Source organism: Manacus vitellinus, unplaced genomic scaffold, assembly GCF_001715985.3.
Source record: "Manacus vitellinus isolate BGI_N305 unplaced genomic scaffold, ASM171598v3 scaffold_18_pilon, whole genome shotgun sequence".
Classification (NCBI taxonomy): domain Eukaryota; kingdom Metazoa; phylum Chordata; class Aves; order Passeriformes; family Pipridae; genus Manacus; species Manacus vitellinus.
Window position 1 is genome coordinate 7,139,234 of NW_021939324.1, and position 20,073 is coordinate 7,159,306.

A 20,073-nucleotide genomic window follows, 5' to 3' on the forward strand; every position below is an offset into this window, starting at 1 on the left:
ATTACTTTTTGAAACTTAATGTTCTGAGAAGTTTTCCTTTATTGTGAAACATATTATGTTGCCACAAATTCTTAATTAGTATATTGGCTATTCATCATTATTAATAGATAAGATCTTAAGATTAGCCTTTTATTCCAGCTATTAAAAGCCTGCCATTACTGCATGTGATTATGAGATCTAGTTCAGTTTACCTTCTGTGATGTTTTGTTTAGCCTTCTAGAGGAGAAAAAAGAAATTTCCTGCTGCACTTGAAAGTAAATTACAGGCTTTCATTTTCTGCATTGAATTAAAGCCTGCTACATTATTTGATCTAGACAATAAAGCATATGTGGCTGAACAAAACTTTGCAAACTCTGGTAGCTTGAAAAAGTAAATTAGTTCAATGTGAAGTAGTCCAGGAATAAAATGAACAGTTATCTGACATATTTTATTATAAAATCTCATTTGATAAGAATAGAGCAGGTTAGACTCTTAAACCATTCTGTCTTGATATTTCAAGTCTAGAAAGCAGCAGTATTCAAACTGAGAATTTTGGTATCTTAAAGAATCTTTAGGGAATTTAACAGACAATGTGAAACTGCACAGAATATACAGAAAAGAAGTAATTTTCAGCATAGTAGCTTTGCCTAAATTCTGCCCATTAGAGTGACGAAATACTGTTCTTGTTGCATTCAGCAGCTGGGTCCCGACAGTATCTTTTTCCCACTTGGAGGGGTTAATTAGTCGTCTTTCAGAAGGTGCCTGTTTAGCTTACATTCACATCATGCAACAAGCACCGGCTGTACAAAGCAATACCATTAACAGACGGGTGTGTCCAACTGCTTAATTAGACAGAATAAAAAGGACCTTGTCAAACATTCATCTGTTTCTTGTGATACACCTGACGGCCCAATTAGGCAAGGATGACGTCTTTTCTGCTTGCAATGTGCAGTTCTTTTACTTATGTGTAGTGTCAGTGAAAAAATGGAGACACTGCATTTATTGTCATGTCTTCACCCCAGCCTGCAACCAAGCTCCAGACAGCAGCTTGCTCACTCCTCCACTGGTAGGACTGGGGAGAGAATTGGAAGGCTAAAAGCCAGAAAACTCATGGGTTGAGATAAAGACAATTTAATAGGGACAGCAAAAGCAGCACACACAAGCAAAGCAAAACAAGGAATTAATTCACTGCTTCCCATGGGCAGGAAGGTGTTGAGCCATCTCCAGAAGGGCAGGGCTCCATCCTGTGTAATGGTGACTTGGGAGGAAAAATGCCATCGCTCCAAATATGCCCCCTTCCTCCCTCTTCCCCTCTCTTTATGTACTGAGCACAATTCCATACGTTATGGAATATCCCTTTGGTCAGTTGGGGTCACCTGTCCAGGCTATGTCTCCTCCCACCCTCCCATGCACCCCCAGCTTCCTTGCCGGTGTGGCAGCATGGAAAGCAGAAAAGGCCTTGGCTCTGTGCAAGCACTGCTCAGCAATAACAAAAATATCTTTGTATTATCAACCCTCTGTTAAGCAGAAATCCAAAACATGCCATACCAGCCACTGTGAAGAAAACCAGCACAATTATAAAAATGTGTTCTTGTAGCTTCTCAGTATTGCTGTGATGTAAAAGAATTATGGTGACTGCGTCACTAACATGGTGCTAGAAAGACTTCCAGTGAATAGGAAAATATTTAAGGTTGACTGTCAACATATTGTGTACTGTGTACTGAGCTATAATAAAGTTTTGCATTTAGGATAGAGACTTAGACCAGAATAATGGAAGCAGTCCTTGGTTGGATGCCAGGTGCCCACCAAAGCGGCTCTATCACTCCCCTCCTCAGCTGGACAAAGGAGAGAATATAACCAAAAGCTCATTGAGAAGAACAGGGAAAGATGGCTCACCAGTTACCATCAGAGGCAAAATGGACTCAAGGAAAATTATTTGATTTATTGCCAATCAAATCAGGGTAGGGTATTGAGAAGTAAACCAGGATCTTAAAAATACCTTCCCCTCACCCTGTACTTTATTCCTGATTCTCTACTTCCTCCCCTCCAGTGATGCAAGGGTATTAAGAATGGGGATTAACATCAGTTCATTACACATTGTTCCTGCTGCTGTTCCTTCTCAGGGGGACAACTCCTCACACTCTTCCCCTACTCCATTGTGGAGTCCCTCCCTCCTGCAAGAGACAGTCTTCATTAATTTGTCCATGAGTCCTTCCCATAGGCTACAGTTCTTCCACAAACTGCTCCAGTGTGGGGCCCTTCAGTGATGTGCTGTCCTTCAGAAACTTCAGAATGCTCCAGCATGTGACCCCTCAGGATTACAAGTCCTGTCAGCAAATCTGCTTTTTGCATGGATTCCTGTCTCCGTGGGTCTGACAGGTCCTACCAGAACCCTGCTCCAGGGCTTCCCATGGGGTCACAGCCTCCCTTAGGCATCCACCTGCTCTGCTGTGAGGTCCTCCACAGGCTGCAGGTGGATATATGCGCCTCTGCGGACCTCCATGGGCTGCAGGGGGACATCTTGCCTCACTGTGGTCTTCACCATGGGCTTCCAGGGAATCTCTGCTTGGGCACCTGGGGCAGCTTCTGTGCCTCCTTCTCCACTGATGTGTCTGCAGGGCTGTTTTTCTCACATATTCTCCCTCCTTTCTTCTGTGACTGCAATTTGCTTCTGCCCAATAACTTGTTTTTTCCCTTCTTAAATATGTTATCCTAGAGGCACTACCACTGTCACTGATGGGCTTAGCCTTGGTCAGCAGTGATTCCGTCTTGGATCCGACTGGATCAGACATAGGGAAAGCTTCTGACAGCTTCTCAGAGAAACCATCTGTATAGTCCCAATCACCTGCACCCTAAACCTTGCCACACAAACCCAATACACCCACCCCTCCTCTCTGACCTGTCCTTTCTGAACAGCCTGTAGCCATTGATGGCTGCACTCGAGTCATGGGGGTCATCTCACCAACTTTCAGTAATGGCAACTAGGTTGTAGCCTTCCAGTAGCATGGAGGCTTCCGACTTCTCCTGTGGACATATTTATCCTGTGGGCATCCATTTTAATTGTTATAATCTTTAACATGTAAATGTTTTCTATGAAGTTCTTTTCTTTTACTTTTGTATCCTTATTTTTGACAGGTGTGGTGGGTCCTGAAGTGCAGCCACTGCTTAAAAATGTAGGGTTTAGTTGACATGAGACTCTGACAATCTGTTGATTAATCTGAAAAAGGTTTGATCAAGAATTTATCAGTCTTTCCGAATACTTCAGAAGAAGCAGTTAAATCTGTCAGGTGCCACAGACCAAACCTGGAATTTAAACCAAGAATGGCAAGGTCCTGACCCTATCCCCCTGACCCTATCCCATAGTTATATACCTGTTTCCTTCTTTGCACTGGATACATTTCAATGCAAAGTGAATTAGAGGTAGTTGGAGGAAGGAAGTGCAGAAACCCAGCCTTGAATCAGTTTAAACTGCTGTGGAACCTAGCTCTGAAAAGAGAGTCTGCTGTTGACAACCAGGTTTGTTGTCAAGCAAGGAGAAGATAGAAAATGTTTTGGCACAGTAATTAATTTCTCCTACTATATAATGGTATGTCCCTGAATTTTTTATCATGATTTTGTCTCAAAAAAATATTGTAGGATTTTTGGGGGGAGGTTGTTATTTGGTGGTGGTGATAGGGATTGAAGTCTGATCTCTTCCCTGTCAGCCATATGGGTCTCATGTGTTAAACTAAAAAAAAAAAAAAAATCACTCGCATAGGTCATTCTAAATATTTATAGATTTTTTTTTTTGCATATAAATCTCTTTTATTATGCATGATAATGGTAGTAATTTTTGTAGCTAATATAGATTAATAGAGATTAAGGGCAGTAAAATTTTATATCACAGAACATTTGGCTTACAGATTAGTAGTTGTGTTTGCTCACTGTGATTCTTCACAGACGTGTACAGTCTTCTGTTTTGAAGGTACCAGGTGAATAAGAACCTGCCTCATCTGGTTATTATTTTCACTAGTTAATCATCCACTACTTAAGAGAAATATTAAAAAAGGGGGGGAAAAAGGCTGATTCACAATTTAAAATTCATTTTGGCTTGTCACCAGTCAATTGTATTGTCATTCGTGCTGTGCAAAATTCAGGAATCTGCAGCTCCCAGTCTGTATTTCCTATGAGAGCATGTCATCCTTGGTTGTCTTTCTGATAAGTTTTCTTTATCAGGCATTTTCCTTGATTCTTGAGCCATTTCTGTGTTCTACCCAAATTTCCATTGTTCCTTTTAAATGTCAGGGCCATGATCATAGGCCCTTGTCCACTGTGTATGTATTTCTCTATGATATTAGTGTCAAAAAGTTTCTTCTCATATTTTAAATAATGGTTGCTTTAATGCTTTCCACTGAAGGTTATTTAAGTTCCTTTTTCTCTAAGACTTATTAAATGCTTTTCAGAGTTGGCTTTCTGAATTAGACCCCTTCATTCTGTGGCCTCCTGGAAGTTTGGCTTTGAATGTGAATCTATAGAGATTTTAGTGTAATTCAGTAAACCAGATTAAAAATGGTTTTGAATGATGACCAATTATTTTCAAGCTGAGAGAAGATTTGCTGCTGATTTTTCTGAGTTATTCCTAAAGTGACAAAACTCAGATAAGTGATATATGTTTCTTCATATTTAAACAAAAGGTATTTTGAATGTAAGATAAAAATAATATAAAAACCCATTTATACTAACTCATATGCTAGTAGGTTGAAAAAATTTTGACTGATACCAAGATTGGTGTTAGATAATTTTAAAATCTAAGTAGAGATAAGGGACAAATTAGTGTGCTAGTATAAGTGACAAAATAAAAACATCAGTGTACTAACGTTTTAATTTTTTGTCTTAATTTTATTCAGAGATCACAATGCAGACATCAGAGACTGGGGCGGATACAAGTTCAACTGTGACTTTACAGACATCTGTGGCTGGCCAGGCAGCAGTGCCCACACAGGTAGTACAGCAAGTACCAGTTCAGCAACAGGTACGTGGCTGTTAGTTTTGGGAAAATTAAAAAACAAAAATTCAGAATGATAGTTCTTTACAATGTAGTGAAGAACTTGGTTTTGTACAAGACTGCTAAATGAACTTTTGTTCTGCTTTTATTGATTTTGTTTTTTTGGAATTAAAATAGCTGGAGAAAGGCAAGCTGTTTTCAGGATCTGTTCTACTAGAGCCCCTGACAAGCTCTAGTAGTAATTCTAACTGTAGTTCGTTATGGACTTCATGCAGTAGCTCATAGAAATGTACTGTATGTTACTGAATATTTACATTTTTTTCATTAAATAATAGATATGTGTCTTATATTATTGACTGTATCATTTCTCCATCCATTTGGATTTCCAAGAAAGTGCAATACAAATGTAAAAATGGAAAGCATTGTCCTTTGCATCTCTAGGCTTGACTCCCCACAGATCTATGCACAATGTCATGAAAGTATTGGTGGTAGGATAAACAGTAATTCATAATGTGCATTTGCCAGGGAAGGAAGAATGCTTTTGTAGCAACCAGCACAGTGCACTCTTCTATTACATGAAATAGTCACTCCTATGGAGCACCCATGAGCTTTGGAAGAAGTGGTGGCAGAAGAAAATGGGGAACTAAAAAGGAAAAGTATGGAGGTACAAAATGGGGACTAAGTGTGATAGCCATTATGGCTGTCCAAGACTTTTCCAGAATACACAGAAATTAGCTGTCCGTGTGATGGGTACTCTAGATGACATCTGTTGTTGTTTTTCATCAAAAATTAACTTTACAGTTTCAAAATCAACAAAATAAGAACTAGACATAAATTATTAAATATTGGCATTTGTTTCTGTGCCAGTGGAACGCTTTTCTCTAAATCAAATTCTTCAGCATTTTCTGAGTTCTCAATTTCCAGTGCATTTTCAGGTATGTGTTCCAGAGTCTCAAACATTTCACTAATATTTTTTTCCTGATGCACAGACTCAGTTTCTAATGCCTCCTAGTTCCATTACTATAGTATGAACTTAGCTAGCCTTTGTAGAAGATTTTATCTGTAACCCTTTTGTAGGGTTTGTGTAGTGCAAGACTTTTTTCTTTGTGAAATACAATCTACATGATTTGTTTGTTTTTTATTTTCTAAATGATAACAGTTGCTATCATATGATATCTACATGATAACAGATGTTTAATAGATGTAATTTATATGACTTGCTCTTATTCAGCCTTTCAGATACAAGATGGCAATTTGGTAGTGCTACGTGGTTGCTTGTTTTCAGCATATAAGATTTACATACAACGGTCTAATATTACATACTGAACTTGTGAAGTACTGATCAATGTGAGAGATGGAAGACGGGTAGCCAGTTCGTGGCATATAGGATACTTTATAGTGTTGCAGTTCTAATAATTGTCTTGATTGAACTCTAAGGACAAGTTAAAAAATGAGCAGGACTTTGATTTGTTAAATTTGCTTGTGCAAAGTTTCTACTTTTTTGAAAACTTTTATGATAGAATGGGATCCTTATTTGCTGACTGGAGATGCCCACTGTGAGGGGGCCTCAGGCCCAAGAGTTAAAGTCTTTGGCATTGGGCGTGTGACTGCCAGAGAGTCTTGTGAATGGTCAGCCTGGGAACTTTCCTTAACATATTTTCCCGCATAAATAATGTGTTAATCTTTGTCACCAATTGTCTACATTTTTCCTGAAGTTATTCCAGTTGTCCCTTAATAATGTAACGCTCATGTCAAAGCATAGAAGCCCAGGAGCAGATTGGATTTTTCCTTCTTTGATTATATCTTAATAAGAACAGCAAACAGAATTTTTTGTTGTACTACCTGAGTATGTAAAGCTGTCCCTTGATAAACTTTACATACATCTCCTTTAGTACTGCTACTTCTGGGTGTTCCCTTGCATTGAATACACCATCATTATATTGGAATATTTTTTCCTGTGGGGATATTGAATTATATCTATCTGGTTGACTTTTAATGCTGACTGTGTCATTAGCATGATGTTTGAGAAAGGAAAGCTAAAGAGTCAGGGTTTGAAGATACAACAAGAATGTTTGGAAATCCAGTGCAGACAGTATTGCAATGATTAAAACATATGTTTGGGAGATTTGTATAGAGAGATCCAATCCTGATTATGGAAGAAAATGAGTAGTAAGGAGAAAAAAAAGAGTGAAAATGTGAATATGGTATACCAGCAGGAAATGTGATAAAGAATGTAGATGTGATAGATAATTTCAATTGTAGGGTTGCAGGTGTGATTTGTCTTGAGGAATTATCTGTGTATAGGTTGCATTTGCCTAAAGTTAATACTGTCTCCATGTACATTTGGTAGGAATGGGCCAGTTTCTCTTAAGAAAATGTGGAGAAAGAGTGCTATTTTAATAAAGCCATTCTTTTGATGGCACAGGGAGGGCTTATTATTTCTGCACATTTAATGTTGAAAGCTGGAGAGAAGGTTTTAGATGCACAGTCTGTAAGATGTGGTTTTGTTTTTTCTACGGTTTATAAGGGACATGGTTAATAATATGAGCTGTATCCAAATTATGTGGGAATATTCACATTTGGACTATATTATGTTGTGAATATAAATTGCTAAAAGCAGTAAGACACTTCTAGGGTTTTGTTAAAGGATACTGTAACATGAGTGTGTATATGCAACATTTGGTGTAAGCTGAAACCTGTATTATCATTTGCAGTAATTTACTAGTACTTTCTAGTGAATAATGCGATTTTAGATGAATTTGCTTTTAGTTGATATTAAAGCAGTGTATAACATTTCGTTTTTCCTAGGGAGGTCTTTTTTTCCCATGTTTCTATTCCTGTATGTAGACTGTGTTTAAATGACATCTCCTAAATGCATTAATTTGGGGTTGTTTTCATGGCATCGGTGTTTCTTTTATGCACACAAAATACGTATCTTTTTCAAAATGAAAGATTTTTACCCTGAGGAAGAGCAAGTTGAAAAAGTGGAAGGGTGGACTAAGAGCCTTTACTCTTCAGCTGTGTTTATATTGAAGCATCCTGTCTTTTGAGGAAACAGCACAAGAGTAACTTGTAATATTTTCAGCTAAAACAAATCCCTAATTTCCATATAGCTGGTATGAATACGGAGCTTGTAGAAGTCTGCTGTGATGCTCCAAAAATAGGAACAAAGGAGGTACCATTAATGAAAACCTAGATTCTTCCTCTTTCAAAAGTGGCATTAGTGGCAGCTGGTTTCATACAACCCAGCAGCAGTCACTCCTGAGATGAGATAGAGAGGAGTGGTAAGCAAAAAGCAACAACCGTAAGACCAAAAATGTGGGAGTGTAATTAAATTCTGTTTAAATAGCCTGAGGAATTTTCTTCGTCTTGTTTCCTCAAATACAGGGATTTTTCATTAATGCATCATTGCTTTTGCAACAGGCACTCTTCAGCATAGTGCAGTAAGCTTTTAAGGATTCAAAATTAAACTCACTTTGTATTTTATGTCATGCAGTGTGAAAGGACAGGAGAAATAAAACTAAAAATAGTCATATAAGCTATTTTATAAAAGTATCCATGCATTAGAAGTTGGGCAAAGCGTTTCTTCCTTGTCACATACACAGTGACTATCGCATTCTCAAAGCATTGTATCACTAACTAAGATGCAGACTTCTGATAATCAAAATTACTCTTAATGCAAAATCATGTTTAGCATATGAAAAACATAATCATGAACTGACATTAGCCTGATATAAATATGAATGTGCTTAGAATGCTGCAGAACGTTGTATTTGTATGTTACTTGCCAAAAGTAATTCATAATAATGAAGGACGAAAACTATTTTTACCTCCAAGGACAGAAAATGTTGAACAACCAAGCTGTTTGTGTAGACACGGTAGATAATTTTATGTACTTTTTAAAATGTAATTTAAAAATCCGTATATATATATTTTGCCCTATTGTTCTACTCTTTGCTTAGTACATAAGCACTTTTTCTTGGAAGTCAAAGTTCGCTCTTATATTTTGTTTTATACTTCAGTGTAATTTCTGCATTTCAGTATGACAGACTTTCATAGATAAAATATAACTTTTTTTATAGATAAAATATAACTTAATTTATCCCTGTGAGGTAGTATAATTAAGAATATAATTTATTTTGATTTATATAAAAATTGGTCAAAAATTTGAAATGAAGCAATGAAAATTGTAATTTTAACAAGTTTTGATATTTTGTTTTATGGTAAATTATATTTTTATTGTTGTTATTCCAAATCAGAAGATAAACACATTTTGGAATTTTTCAGCTTCCTGTCCAATGGGCACTGAGCTTTGATGCACTCTGTACACTTCATCCCTGCAATATCATTTCAGTTCTGTGGTAAAGGTCTTGCACTGTGCTCAATCTGACGTTTTTGAAATGGCAGCAGCTTGCGTCCAAGAATAATGGGAAAATATAATACCTTGTATAGAAGGGGAATGTGACCTCTGTGTTTTAGTGCTGTGTTTGTACATTATGTAGAATTCCATTTTATCAGTATGCAGGTTCTGTCTCATTGCTGTTAATGGACAGAAACATCTGATTTTCCATCATGCTAATATGCATTCAAAACTTCGACTGTTTTTTCTTGTTTCAGAATTTGGGTTTTAATGTCAACCTAAGGGAAGGTTTCTGTAAAAATCTAGTATTTCCTTTCAGTCAGTGTCAATATTATAAAAAGATACAAAACATATGCTTATTTACAGAACTTTTTAAAAAACACTAGAGGGGAAGGTGTTAGACTAGGATATTCTCAAAGAGCTCTTGGAGGTTTTATCAAATGCATGAAACCAAGACTGATCTGAGGTTATGGTGCTTGCGGTCCTTAGAACCAACTGGATTAGGCTGAAGTTGCCTTATAACAATAAATCCAAGAAAAATTACAGTCACTTAACGTTACATCAGTTTACTAAATAAGTGCATTGTCATTTTCTCTATTTGATTCCATGGGTAAAATTGTGTCAATCTGTGAAATCTCTTAAGTCCTTTTGCGTATTTTAGATTCTGGAGTGCTCTTGGACCAAAATATGGCTTCTCTGAATGATGGCAGCTGTAAAATATGGAATTCTTCATCTTTACTGTGGCAGAAGACAAAAAATTAAAACTGAGAGGAAATTTGCATAACCTGAAGCTTTTCTACATAATATATGAATCAAAGGAATTGATGTGTGACTGTCCCCAGCAATATATGTGAAGATAATCCGTGCCTTACTGCCTCTTGTCATTTAGCTCATTGATGTAAAACCAGGTTTTGTTGGAGTTTGTTATAGCTGATTATATTCCAGGAAAGGGGTTACTCAGACTAGGGGGTTTGGTCCATAATTGTACAGTGGGTCAAAGCACTACTGGGAAAAAAACTTGCATCACTGTAATTTAACTCATTAAACAAGAGCTAAAGCATCTTAATGTGAACTTTTATTTCTAAACTTACTGCAACACATTCGAGCTGGGATTTTAAGGCTTGTGTTACTTAGGACTGAAATGGAATAAGAAAAAACATAAATATGACCAAATTATACTTTCTTCTGTAGTAAATGTGATTTTTCAGCTTGGTGCCAAGCATAGTTACACTTCATTTCAATCCTTATGTTCTCCAATTAGTTATGTCTTTGGCACCGAAGATATGTATGCTCCATGAATGTGCATCTTCAATGTTAGGGCTCCATTTACCAAACTTACAGCACAAATATTATGCAGAAACAGTAACTTTCTTTGATAGTGCTTTGATAAACCTTCAGTAATTACAAGTGCAGAGATATCCCGTATTGATTTGAAGCCATTAGGTGCACTGAAACATTGGTCCTTCTTTATGATATCCCAAACTTCTGGTTTTTTTGTTTTCAGGTACAGCAAGTGCAGACTGTGCAACAGGTACAGCATGTCTACCCAACCCAGGTTCAGTATGTGGAGGGAAGTGACACAGTCTACACTAATGGAGCTATGTAAGTTGCCAAATGTTCAGAATTTGAATGTTTATTAAAATGTGAAGTTAAATACATATTTCCAGTCAGATTCTATCAACTACTGTATATTGAGTTGGAAAGAAAAATTATTCAATCAAAGTTCTCCTAATGTCAGAGTAGTTTTTTGGATGAAAAACTGAATTCACACTGTCTTTATCAAGGCAGAAGGTTTGTATAAATAGAATTCTTGTGATTGTTTTAGTTGCACTTATCTGAAATTACCTGTACAGCATAGTGTTGTTTGTGAAAGTGTCTAGTTCGTCGGTAAGTTCTGTCCAAAAGATGTATTGAGTAACTTCTGTCCTCAGGACAGAAGGCAGGGCCTTGTGTCTTCCTGGCTGCAATTCTGGTGGCAAATGATATAAAGGTGCAATAGCGGTAGTTATTATCTAAAGAAAGTAGTAATGTAATTTCATTCCTGTGTTTCATAAAATGAGATGAGTATTTTTTCCCAAAGGAATGAGGAGAAGCAGAGGAAGGTGCTTCTTCAACCTCTTTTCTGCACAGTTGTGCATTTCCTGCTGCCGTGAACATGCTTTTCTATCATCAAGCTTCTTTAATACACAAACTTAGAAAGATAGAAGAAAATAACCTAGATTTGATGTGACCTCTGGATGTTACCTAGTCTAATCTCTGACTTGGAACAGCACCAGTTTTCAGGTTGGCTCAAACTTCAGAGTAGGATTGTGTTGCTTAGGAAGGAGCTTCTCTACCTCAGTTTTCATTTTTCATGTTTACTGTGTAACTAGCTTTAAAAGAAGTACAGTTTGGAAAGTTTTTTTAGTGTCTGAAGGTGTACTTATTTGTTGATGGTAATCCAAAAGTGGTCCGAAAGAGCAGTATTATTTGGATCAGAGACTTATGATGTTAACACTGACAGCATTCTTTGGTCATTTCTACTAGCTCATTTCAGTGAATTAATTTTTCATGTATTGTCTTGTCCATTTTCTTCTCACTTGTAAATTCTAAACAATGTATTTTAAATATGTGTAAGATTTCCCTGTTGTTGTACTGGTTTTGTCTGGGATAGATTAATTTTCTTCATAGTAGATAGTACAGGGTTGTGTTTTGTACTTGTGCTACAAACATCATTGGTACTATCTACTATGAAGAAAGTATTGTTCCCCAGCCAAAACCAGCAGGCCCATACAGCAACGCTCAGTGCCATCATAACTTCATTGCGACCATGACAGTTTGCTGTTAGCCTCCAAACGAGGGCATTGTTAAATAACCTCTTTTTCAAGCTTCTCTTTTCATTTATTACTTTAAAATTCTTCTGTGTGCTATTGGCACTTTTGGCAGTTATAGGAAGCATACTACATTACTGATTACAGTCCTAGGGAAAAAGAGACTAACTCCTTTTTATGAATCTTCAGGTTTCTATTATTTTATGGTGTTTCTAGGTCTGAATCCCTGCAAAATCAGTCAGTGGGATGTAAGAGAAGAAAGCTCTCCTCAGCATGTGAGCCTAATCTAGATTGTCTTTACCTCCTATACAAGATTTTACTCATGTTGTCGTGAGCAGCAACTGTGGACAGTCAATTTGTTGTTCAATACTTTTAGGAATATTCTAAAGATTGTATTTTTATTGGTGGAGAATATGTATCTATATTACATGTATTGCGAAGCACATTTCCCATATGCTTTTATACTCCAGATTTTGTGTTGTCTTCCTATGATTATATGTTTGATATATTTTATGACTGCTAAATCAAAATCTTAATTCTAACTCAAAATCAGATATAGGACACTTCCATAATATATCAAGTAACAGTACTGCTTTAACAATGGAATAAGAAGTCTGCAACCCATAGTTAGGGTGAAGACATTAATTCAGTGTACAGACATCTCTGGAATAAATGTTACAGCATGTCTGTACTACTCTGCCCACATGGAGTGCTATGTCCAGTTCTGGAGTCCTCGGGATAAGAAAGACCTGGAGCTGTTACAGCAGGTTCAGAGGAGGCCACAAAGATGACCAGCGGGCTGGAGCATCTCTCCTATGAACACAGGCTGAGAGACTTTATTGTGACCTTCCAATCCCTTTAAGGGAGCTTACAAGTAGGAGGGAGAGGGACTTCCTATGTGGACAGATAGTGATAAGACAAGGGGGAACAGTTTTAAACTAAAAGAGGAGAGATCTAGATTAGATTTGATCAGATATTAGGAAGAAAATCTTTGCTCAGTGGGTGGTGAGGCACAGGAACAGGTTGTCCAGAGAAGCTGTGATACCCCATCCCCAGAAGTGTTCGAGACCGGGTTGGTTGGGGCTCTGAACAACCTGGTCTAGTGGAAGGTGTCCCTGCCTGTGGCATGGGGGCTGGACTAGATGATCTTTAAGGTCCCTTCCAACCCAAACCATTCTATGATTTTATGAAAGAATTATCCTTCATTTTAAAATAAGTCACTTGCAAACCAGCATTGATTTAAATCCATATGCAATAGCAACAAGGAATACAGTTACAATATCTATGAGGAGAAAGTTACCTGATTCTTTTCATTATAGAAGTAAGAATTTTGTCAGGTTTCACAATCTTTGTCATGTGTAACTGTTGTATTCTTGTGACACAGTTCTTCCCACGCATTTTGTATCATGATTTGTCTATACTTAAAAGTTATTTGATTTTATTATAGTTGAAGGCAATATGATAATACAAGGGATGTAACCTCCAACTTGTCACATACATTGTATGATATGAGAATATTTGAACTATATTATCTGCATTTGCCTCTAGTTAACACCAGTTTTGCTTGTCAAGCATGTCACTCTACCCTGAAACAAAAATGCATTGTTGTTACAGTGACAGGTTCAGGCTTACCTGGCTGTTTAAAATATATTAAGACTATTGTGGCTGCACCTGTAGTAAGAAGCCAGTTGGTTCCACATATCAGACATAAACTTTCTTCCTACACAGATTGTGATGTATTAATCAACTATAGCCATGTAACTGCTAATTCTGATGTGACAAAGGGGGCTTTAATTGCTGGGATTGTCCAAGAATTACAATTGCATTGAAACCTCATTATTTACAAATTTGTTGTACAACAATTTGTGTGGTTTATATTGGCCAGACACGCTGTGTATGCGCACCCAAGAATTTATTATTACTTGTATTGGTTTTCTGTGGCTGGGTTTTGGTAGCAGGGGAGGCTACAGAGGTGGCTTCTGTTAGAAGCTGCTAGAAGCTTACCCTGTGTCTGGTGGAGCCAATGCCAGCCAGCTCCAGGATGGGCTTCCTACTGCTGGCCAAGGCCAAGCCCATCAGAAGTGATAGTAATACCTCTGTTATAACATATTTAGGAATGGAAAGAAAGTTATTACACAGGTGAAAATTGCAGCAAGGGAAGAGCAGAGTGAGAACATGGCAACAACAATGCAGACACCAAGGTCAGTGCAGAAGGAGGGGCATGGGAGCTGAGGCCCTGCAGCCCATGGTGCAGACCATGGTGGAGCAGCTGTGCCCCTGCAGCCCATGGAGGAGCATCGGGGTGCAGAGATCCACATGCAGCCCATGGAGGAGACCCACACCAGAGCAGATGGATGCTCGAAGGAGGCTGTGACCCTGTGGGAGGCCCAAGATGGAACAGAGTCCTGGCAGGGACCTGCCAGGAGAGCCTATGGAGAGACGAGTCCACGCTGAAGTAGTTTTTTCCCTGGTAGGACTTCTGACTGTGTGGGGGACCCATGCTGGAGCAGCTTATTCCAGAAGGGCTGCACCCCGTGGAAGGGTGACCTGTGTTGCAGCAGTTTTGTGAACAGTTGTTGCCCGTGGACCCATGGGAGCAGGGGAAGAACTCCTCGCTCTGAGCAGCGACAGAAACAACTGACCATAACCCCCATTCCCCGTCCCCCTGCACCACTGGGGAGGAGGAGGTAGAACTTGGAAGGAAGGAGGGATAGGGGAACTCGTTTTTAAGATTATTTTACTTCTCACTCTTTTGCTCTGACCCTGTTAGTAATAAATTCAGTTAATATCCCCACTTTGAGTATGTTTTGCCCCTGATGGGAATTGGTAACTGACCTCTCCCAGCTCTTATCTCGACTCAGAAATCCTTAGTTGTTTTTTTTTTTCTCTCTCCTCTGTCCAGTTGTGGAGGGGAGTGAGAGAGCGGCTTCACTGGGTACCTGGCATCCAGCCAGGGTCAACCCACCACAGTACTCTTAATTGAAATCTGAACTGTCAAAAAGATTATTATTACTAATATAGTTAAAGTTGTTATTTTCCTAGTACTTAATAGTATCTATCTATTTTTCTCCGGCATTATCTGTACCCTTTTACTACCCTTCTGCATACTAAGGTGAATGGCTTCTGTCTGAGAATGAGTTACAGAGAGTTGCAGCAATTTAGCTCTATCACAGGTGTTATGTCTGGACAAGTATGATGGGTGGTGGGGGTCTCTATTCACTCTGTGTCTACTTGCAGCTATTTTTAATGTGTTATAGCATAGTCTACACCTTATTGGTTCTTCACTGGTTTGCATGTCCATATTACATTTGAATGTGTTTTATATGTTTTACTTTTGCTGGATACTTCTTGAAGATTGTTATGCCATGATCCTCTTTGCTGCATTTTTAATCTGGGGTCATGGATTGTTTATTCTGTACAGAACAGCTATTTGCTGTTACTGTCTGTTAGATAGAACAATGCATGAGCATTTTAATTATACGTTTTATAGCACACAATCTTAGAAGGCTAAGCTAAATTGGAAACAGATTAAGTAACAGTTATCTGATTGTTTGACAGTTACTGCTAGAACAGAGCTTTAGGGCTAGCACAGACAAGTCTAAACAAAGGAAGCCTGACAAACCCAATTCTTGAGGTCTTGCAAATTTAGTGCGAGCCCTGTGACATGTACCCAACAATGCCATATTTCTTCAACTATAAGTCTGCAGTAATTAATGAAAATTTTTAGAAATCTGAAAATTAAGGTTTCCTTATCTGTCTAACTTACAGGTCCTGAGAAAATAATATATAGAATTGCTCCTCTGTTTTCGTTTACTGTGGTCCCTGGTTTATGGAGTTTTCTGTAGTTGTGCATTGTGTGTGCTTTCACTGGTTTGTTTTCATGTGGAAAATGATCTTGGACTGAGTGTTGAAGATCTCAGTTCTTTTTTATGGCTAATAAATGCCTGTCAGTGACATATTTACTTTGTTTTTTATATGCAATATTGCAACTCTATTTTAGCTAAATTTTATAAAGCTTTTTCTGACTGATAAATTTTAAATTGCCCATACAAGAGAAAATGTATATGAATAAAGCAGGTCAGCCGTACACTATTACAGAAGAAATCATTTATTTTGAGTTTTCATTCTCTGGTTATAGATGCACTAATTGTCCTTTCATGGCATAAGTTTTGATATTTGTGTTTATCAGTTTTACTTGGTAAAGGGGAAGGATGAAAAAAAATAATAACTTCCTGTCTTAACAGTTTAGATCAGTTGGAGACACTTTTATGGAAGAAGCTTATTGCTTCATTGGGATTTGATTTGTTGTTAAAAAGCGGTGAATCAATATTCTGGTTACAGGAGTAAGTTTCTCTGTGGGAAGGAGGTTGTATGAGACAGGGTGGGATAGATAATTTAGCCCTCTCCATTATCATTTGACTGCTGTATTGGGTGCTGTTGTGATAGTGTCAGGATATGTGGCACTTCCTTTTCTTCCCATTGCTTAGGATACATCACCTCCAGAGTCTGCACCAATGCATTGGCTGTGATAATGCCTTTCCCTCAGTATTAGACAAAGGATTCTGTTCTCTTTAGTTTCTACGAAGCTTGCTGTTATTTAAGGAGCACAGGATTATCCTTGAAACTTAAAGGAGTTTAAGGATATTGTTCTACCATGAAAGAATTTCTTGGCTTTTGTGCATGGAGGTTTTCTAACATGTTGCAATACCATAGCATTATCATGAGCATTAGCTAATCTGCATATAAATAACTGTATCTTGAAATATTTATTTTCATCCAGTGTTTATCATATTTCTATCCCAGGAAATAATACTTCAGTTAATTAAGTACCATAAAAGACTCACAGAGATGACAGTGAAAAAAAATATTTGCATGCCTACCTGCTAAGCTATGTAAGTAAGCCATACAAAAACCCACAGGAGTAATTCTGAGGCTGTTAGTTGCTGAGTAAGATAATAATTATTAAGTTACTTGTTTGTTTGAATTAGAATTAGAGAAAAACAAAGTAAAGAGTGGTTTCCTTTTTTGAATTTTCTAATTCTGTTCTTGTACAGATACTGGGAAGCGATACTGGTATTTCAAGTTGCAGTATAAAAGGTCTGTGTCTTTGTCATGGATTGACCTTGGCTGGACACTGGGTGCTCACCAAGCTGCTCTCTCTCTCTCTCCTTCCCAGCCAGACAGGGGAGAGAGAATGAGATGGAAAACAACTCGTAGGTTGAGATATGGCAGTTTACTAAAGCAAAAGGGAAAGTTTTCACACAAAAATGAAGATGAAAATGACAAAATTTATTCTCTACTTCCCATCAGCAGCAATGTCCAGCCACATCCCAGGAAGCAGGACTTCAGCACACATAATGGTTTCTTAGCAGGCAACCATTGGAAACAATGAATGCCCCGCAGCCTCCTCCTCCGTTCCTTAGCTTTTGTATCTGAACTGATGTCATATGGTATGGAATATCCCTTTGGTAAGTTCAGGTCAGGTGGCCTGGTTGTTTTCCTCTTCCAGCATCATGCCCTTGACCTGGACAGGGGGATGAATGTTGAGAGACAGCGCTGGTGCTGTGCCAGCACTGCTCAGCCGTAGCCAAAACACTGGTGTGTTATCAACACCTTTCTAGCTACCAGTGCAGTGCACAGCACTGTAAGGACTGCTGTGGGGAAAGGTATTCATCTCAGCCAGGCCCAGTACAGTCTTCAAGTAAAAAATTGGGTGTGCATTTTAGCACACTTGAATTTTCCAAGCTGGTGCCTGCAGCTTGTGATAAGAATTTTGTAATTAATTATTTTGCAAGACATGAAAGTCACTGGAATATAATTTTGAAGAAAATTTGGGACCATGATCAGCCAATGTAAATCACTGAGACGTGATGGGATGGCTTGAACACTGATTCATAGTAGTCAGTAGATCAGGTTCATGATATTTACATAAACTCAAATCATAGATTCAGCTGGGAATAAGTGATTTCCCATGTGTGCATGTGCACACTGAAAACTAAGGGAGGACAACAACAAGTTTACTCTTTCTGTGTCATTGCTTTTATTTGTCTCCTTTCTTCAGAATGTCAGTGTCTTTCAAGAGACAAAAGTGTTTATGAAAGTTAGGCTCAGTAACACTGATGTCCATAATGTAATGCAAGACATTGCACTTAATTTATGTGGTAAATCTGGGGCTTACTGAATGTAGAAATTAGTTATTTTCTGTTTTCATGTGCAAAAAAAATAGTTTTCTTAACTTTATACCACAACTCCATCTGTTTTACTTTATAGCATTATATTTTGTAAGGCATTATGAAATGCACGTAAGTAAGCAATAAGGCATAATAGGTAATGCCTGGAATTCTTGTACTTTGCAATCCTAGTCCAACTCTTGCCAGTGTCATTAATTTCCAGTGTGGGATCTTTACATCAGATACCTGTTCTAAATTCATGCAGTGTCTGACTTTGTGTCACTTGTTCTCAGGGTAAACATATAGCTTGCACAGCCTTCTGGAACAGAAGTAAAGGCCAGAGTAAAGGCCATAGGGTGGACACATCTGGGATTGGATGGATGGTATTATAAAATGTAACATCTCAGCACGGCCAGCGTGCGTCTTGTAACATCTTAGCCTTGGCAAAATAAACCCTTTCTTATCTCACCCCTAATTAACTGCTCTGGAGATTTTTTCAGCATCAAAATTCCACGGCAACAATTTCCTCTAGCCATGTCTATTTTTGCTGTCAACAATGGTTTTAAACTTTCATTCCTTTCCTTACTGACACCTGATATGAAGTTTTTGTTTCCTATTTTGGAAGAAATTACAGTGTTCAATCACTTAGTGATCATTTCCATGAACTAGTTCCCCTGAGCCTGCATCACAACATTTCCCTAAATTTGTCCTCTGCTGCATGGCACTGTTCTCATTGTGTAAAAACAGATGCAACATCCAGTCTGGTAGTGGTTATTGTGCATATCACAAGAGAAATGACCTCAGGGTGGACCTGGGGAGATTAGGTTGGATAACAGGAAAAACTTCACTGCAAGGAGTGATCAAGCACAGGCAGACTGGGGAAGTGGCAGAGACCATCCCTGGAAATGTTCACAAAACATCTAGATGCACGTGCGGACATGACTTAGGGGTGAACATGGCAGTGCTCGGTTAATGGTTGGACTTGATGTTTTTTTCCAACCTTAACAATTCAGTGATTCTAATCTCTGGTTTTCAGATAAACAACATCACTGTGTTATCACAAGGTATCACTGTGATACCTTGGTGTGAGAGAACAGATAAATCAGGACCTCCACAGCACCTATATGCATGCATAGATTATTGCAATGCAAAGGTCAACTGATTTTAATCTCCAGAAGAAAGGGTGATAGATCAAATGTCTGTTTGAGCATTAGTCCCTAAAATAACTATTTTGTTTTGCTTTCAGCAGACTGCAAGGAATTTCTTTTAGATTAACTTAAGTTTCTTGCAGCTTTTGAAAGATCTTGAGGCTTTTGAAATACTTAAGCTTAAAGAGGGATGAGAGTGAAAAATGTAGTATAAGGGTTATGAAACATTTTTGATTCTAAAACTAAAGTTTTGGAGTTTTTGAAAGTCTCTGAAGAGGAAAGGAGAAACTGTTGTGCCCATAATTAATACAGCAGAAGTTATGACTGGTTGTTGATAAGGTGCTATACGTTCTTCAGTTATTTAAAAGTAATGGTTTTCTGAAGGTGAAGAAGAAATCATCATCTCTGGTTCTGTTGTTTATCAATTAATTCATCTTATGTAAGCTTTCATAATTAAAAAAAAAAAAACAAAAACAAACCAAAACCAGCAAAATGCCTTGACCTTTTCTATATATTGATAAAAAACTAAACATTGTACAGATAAAGGGGAAGAAAAGCCTGACTTCAGGTTCCTGGATAAGTGTATTAATTACCAGCTTACTGCATAAAACATGGGTGCTGC

The 20,073-nt window shown here is 38.0% G+C and overlaps 1 protein-coding gene across 2 annotated transcripts in view; it reads left to right on the forward strand.

The window, feature by feature from the left end:
• The first annotated feature begins 4,873 nt into the window (after window positions 1-4,873).
• The window catches only part of RFX3 (regulatory factor X3), a 53,883-nt gene continuing 38,683 nt past the window's right edge, over window positions 4,874-20,073 (forward strand). For both annotated transcript variants that reach the window (XM_008921640.4, XM_008921643.4), the window contains exons 1-2: window positions 4,874-4,990; window positions 10,828-10,925. In XM_008921640.4, coding sequence (XP_008919888.1) covers window positions 4,874-4,990; window positions 10,828-10,925 — 215 coding nt within the window. The remainder of the gene's footprint in view (window positions 4,991-10,827; window positions 10,926-20,073) is intronic.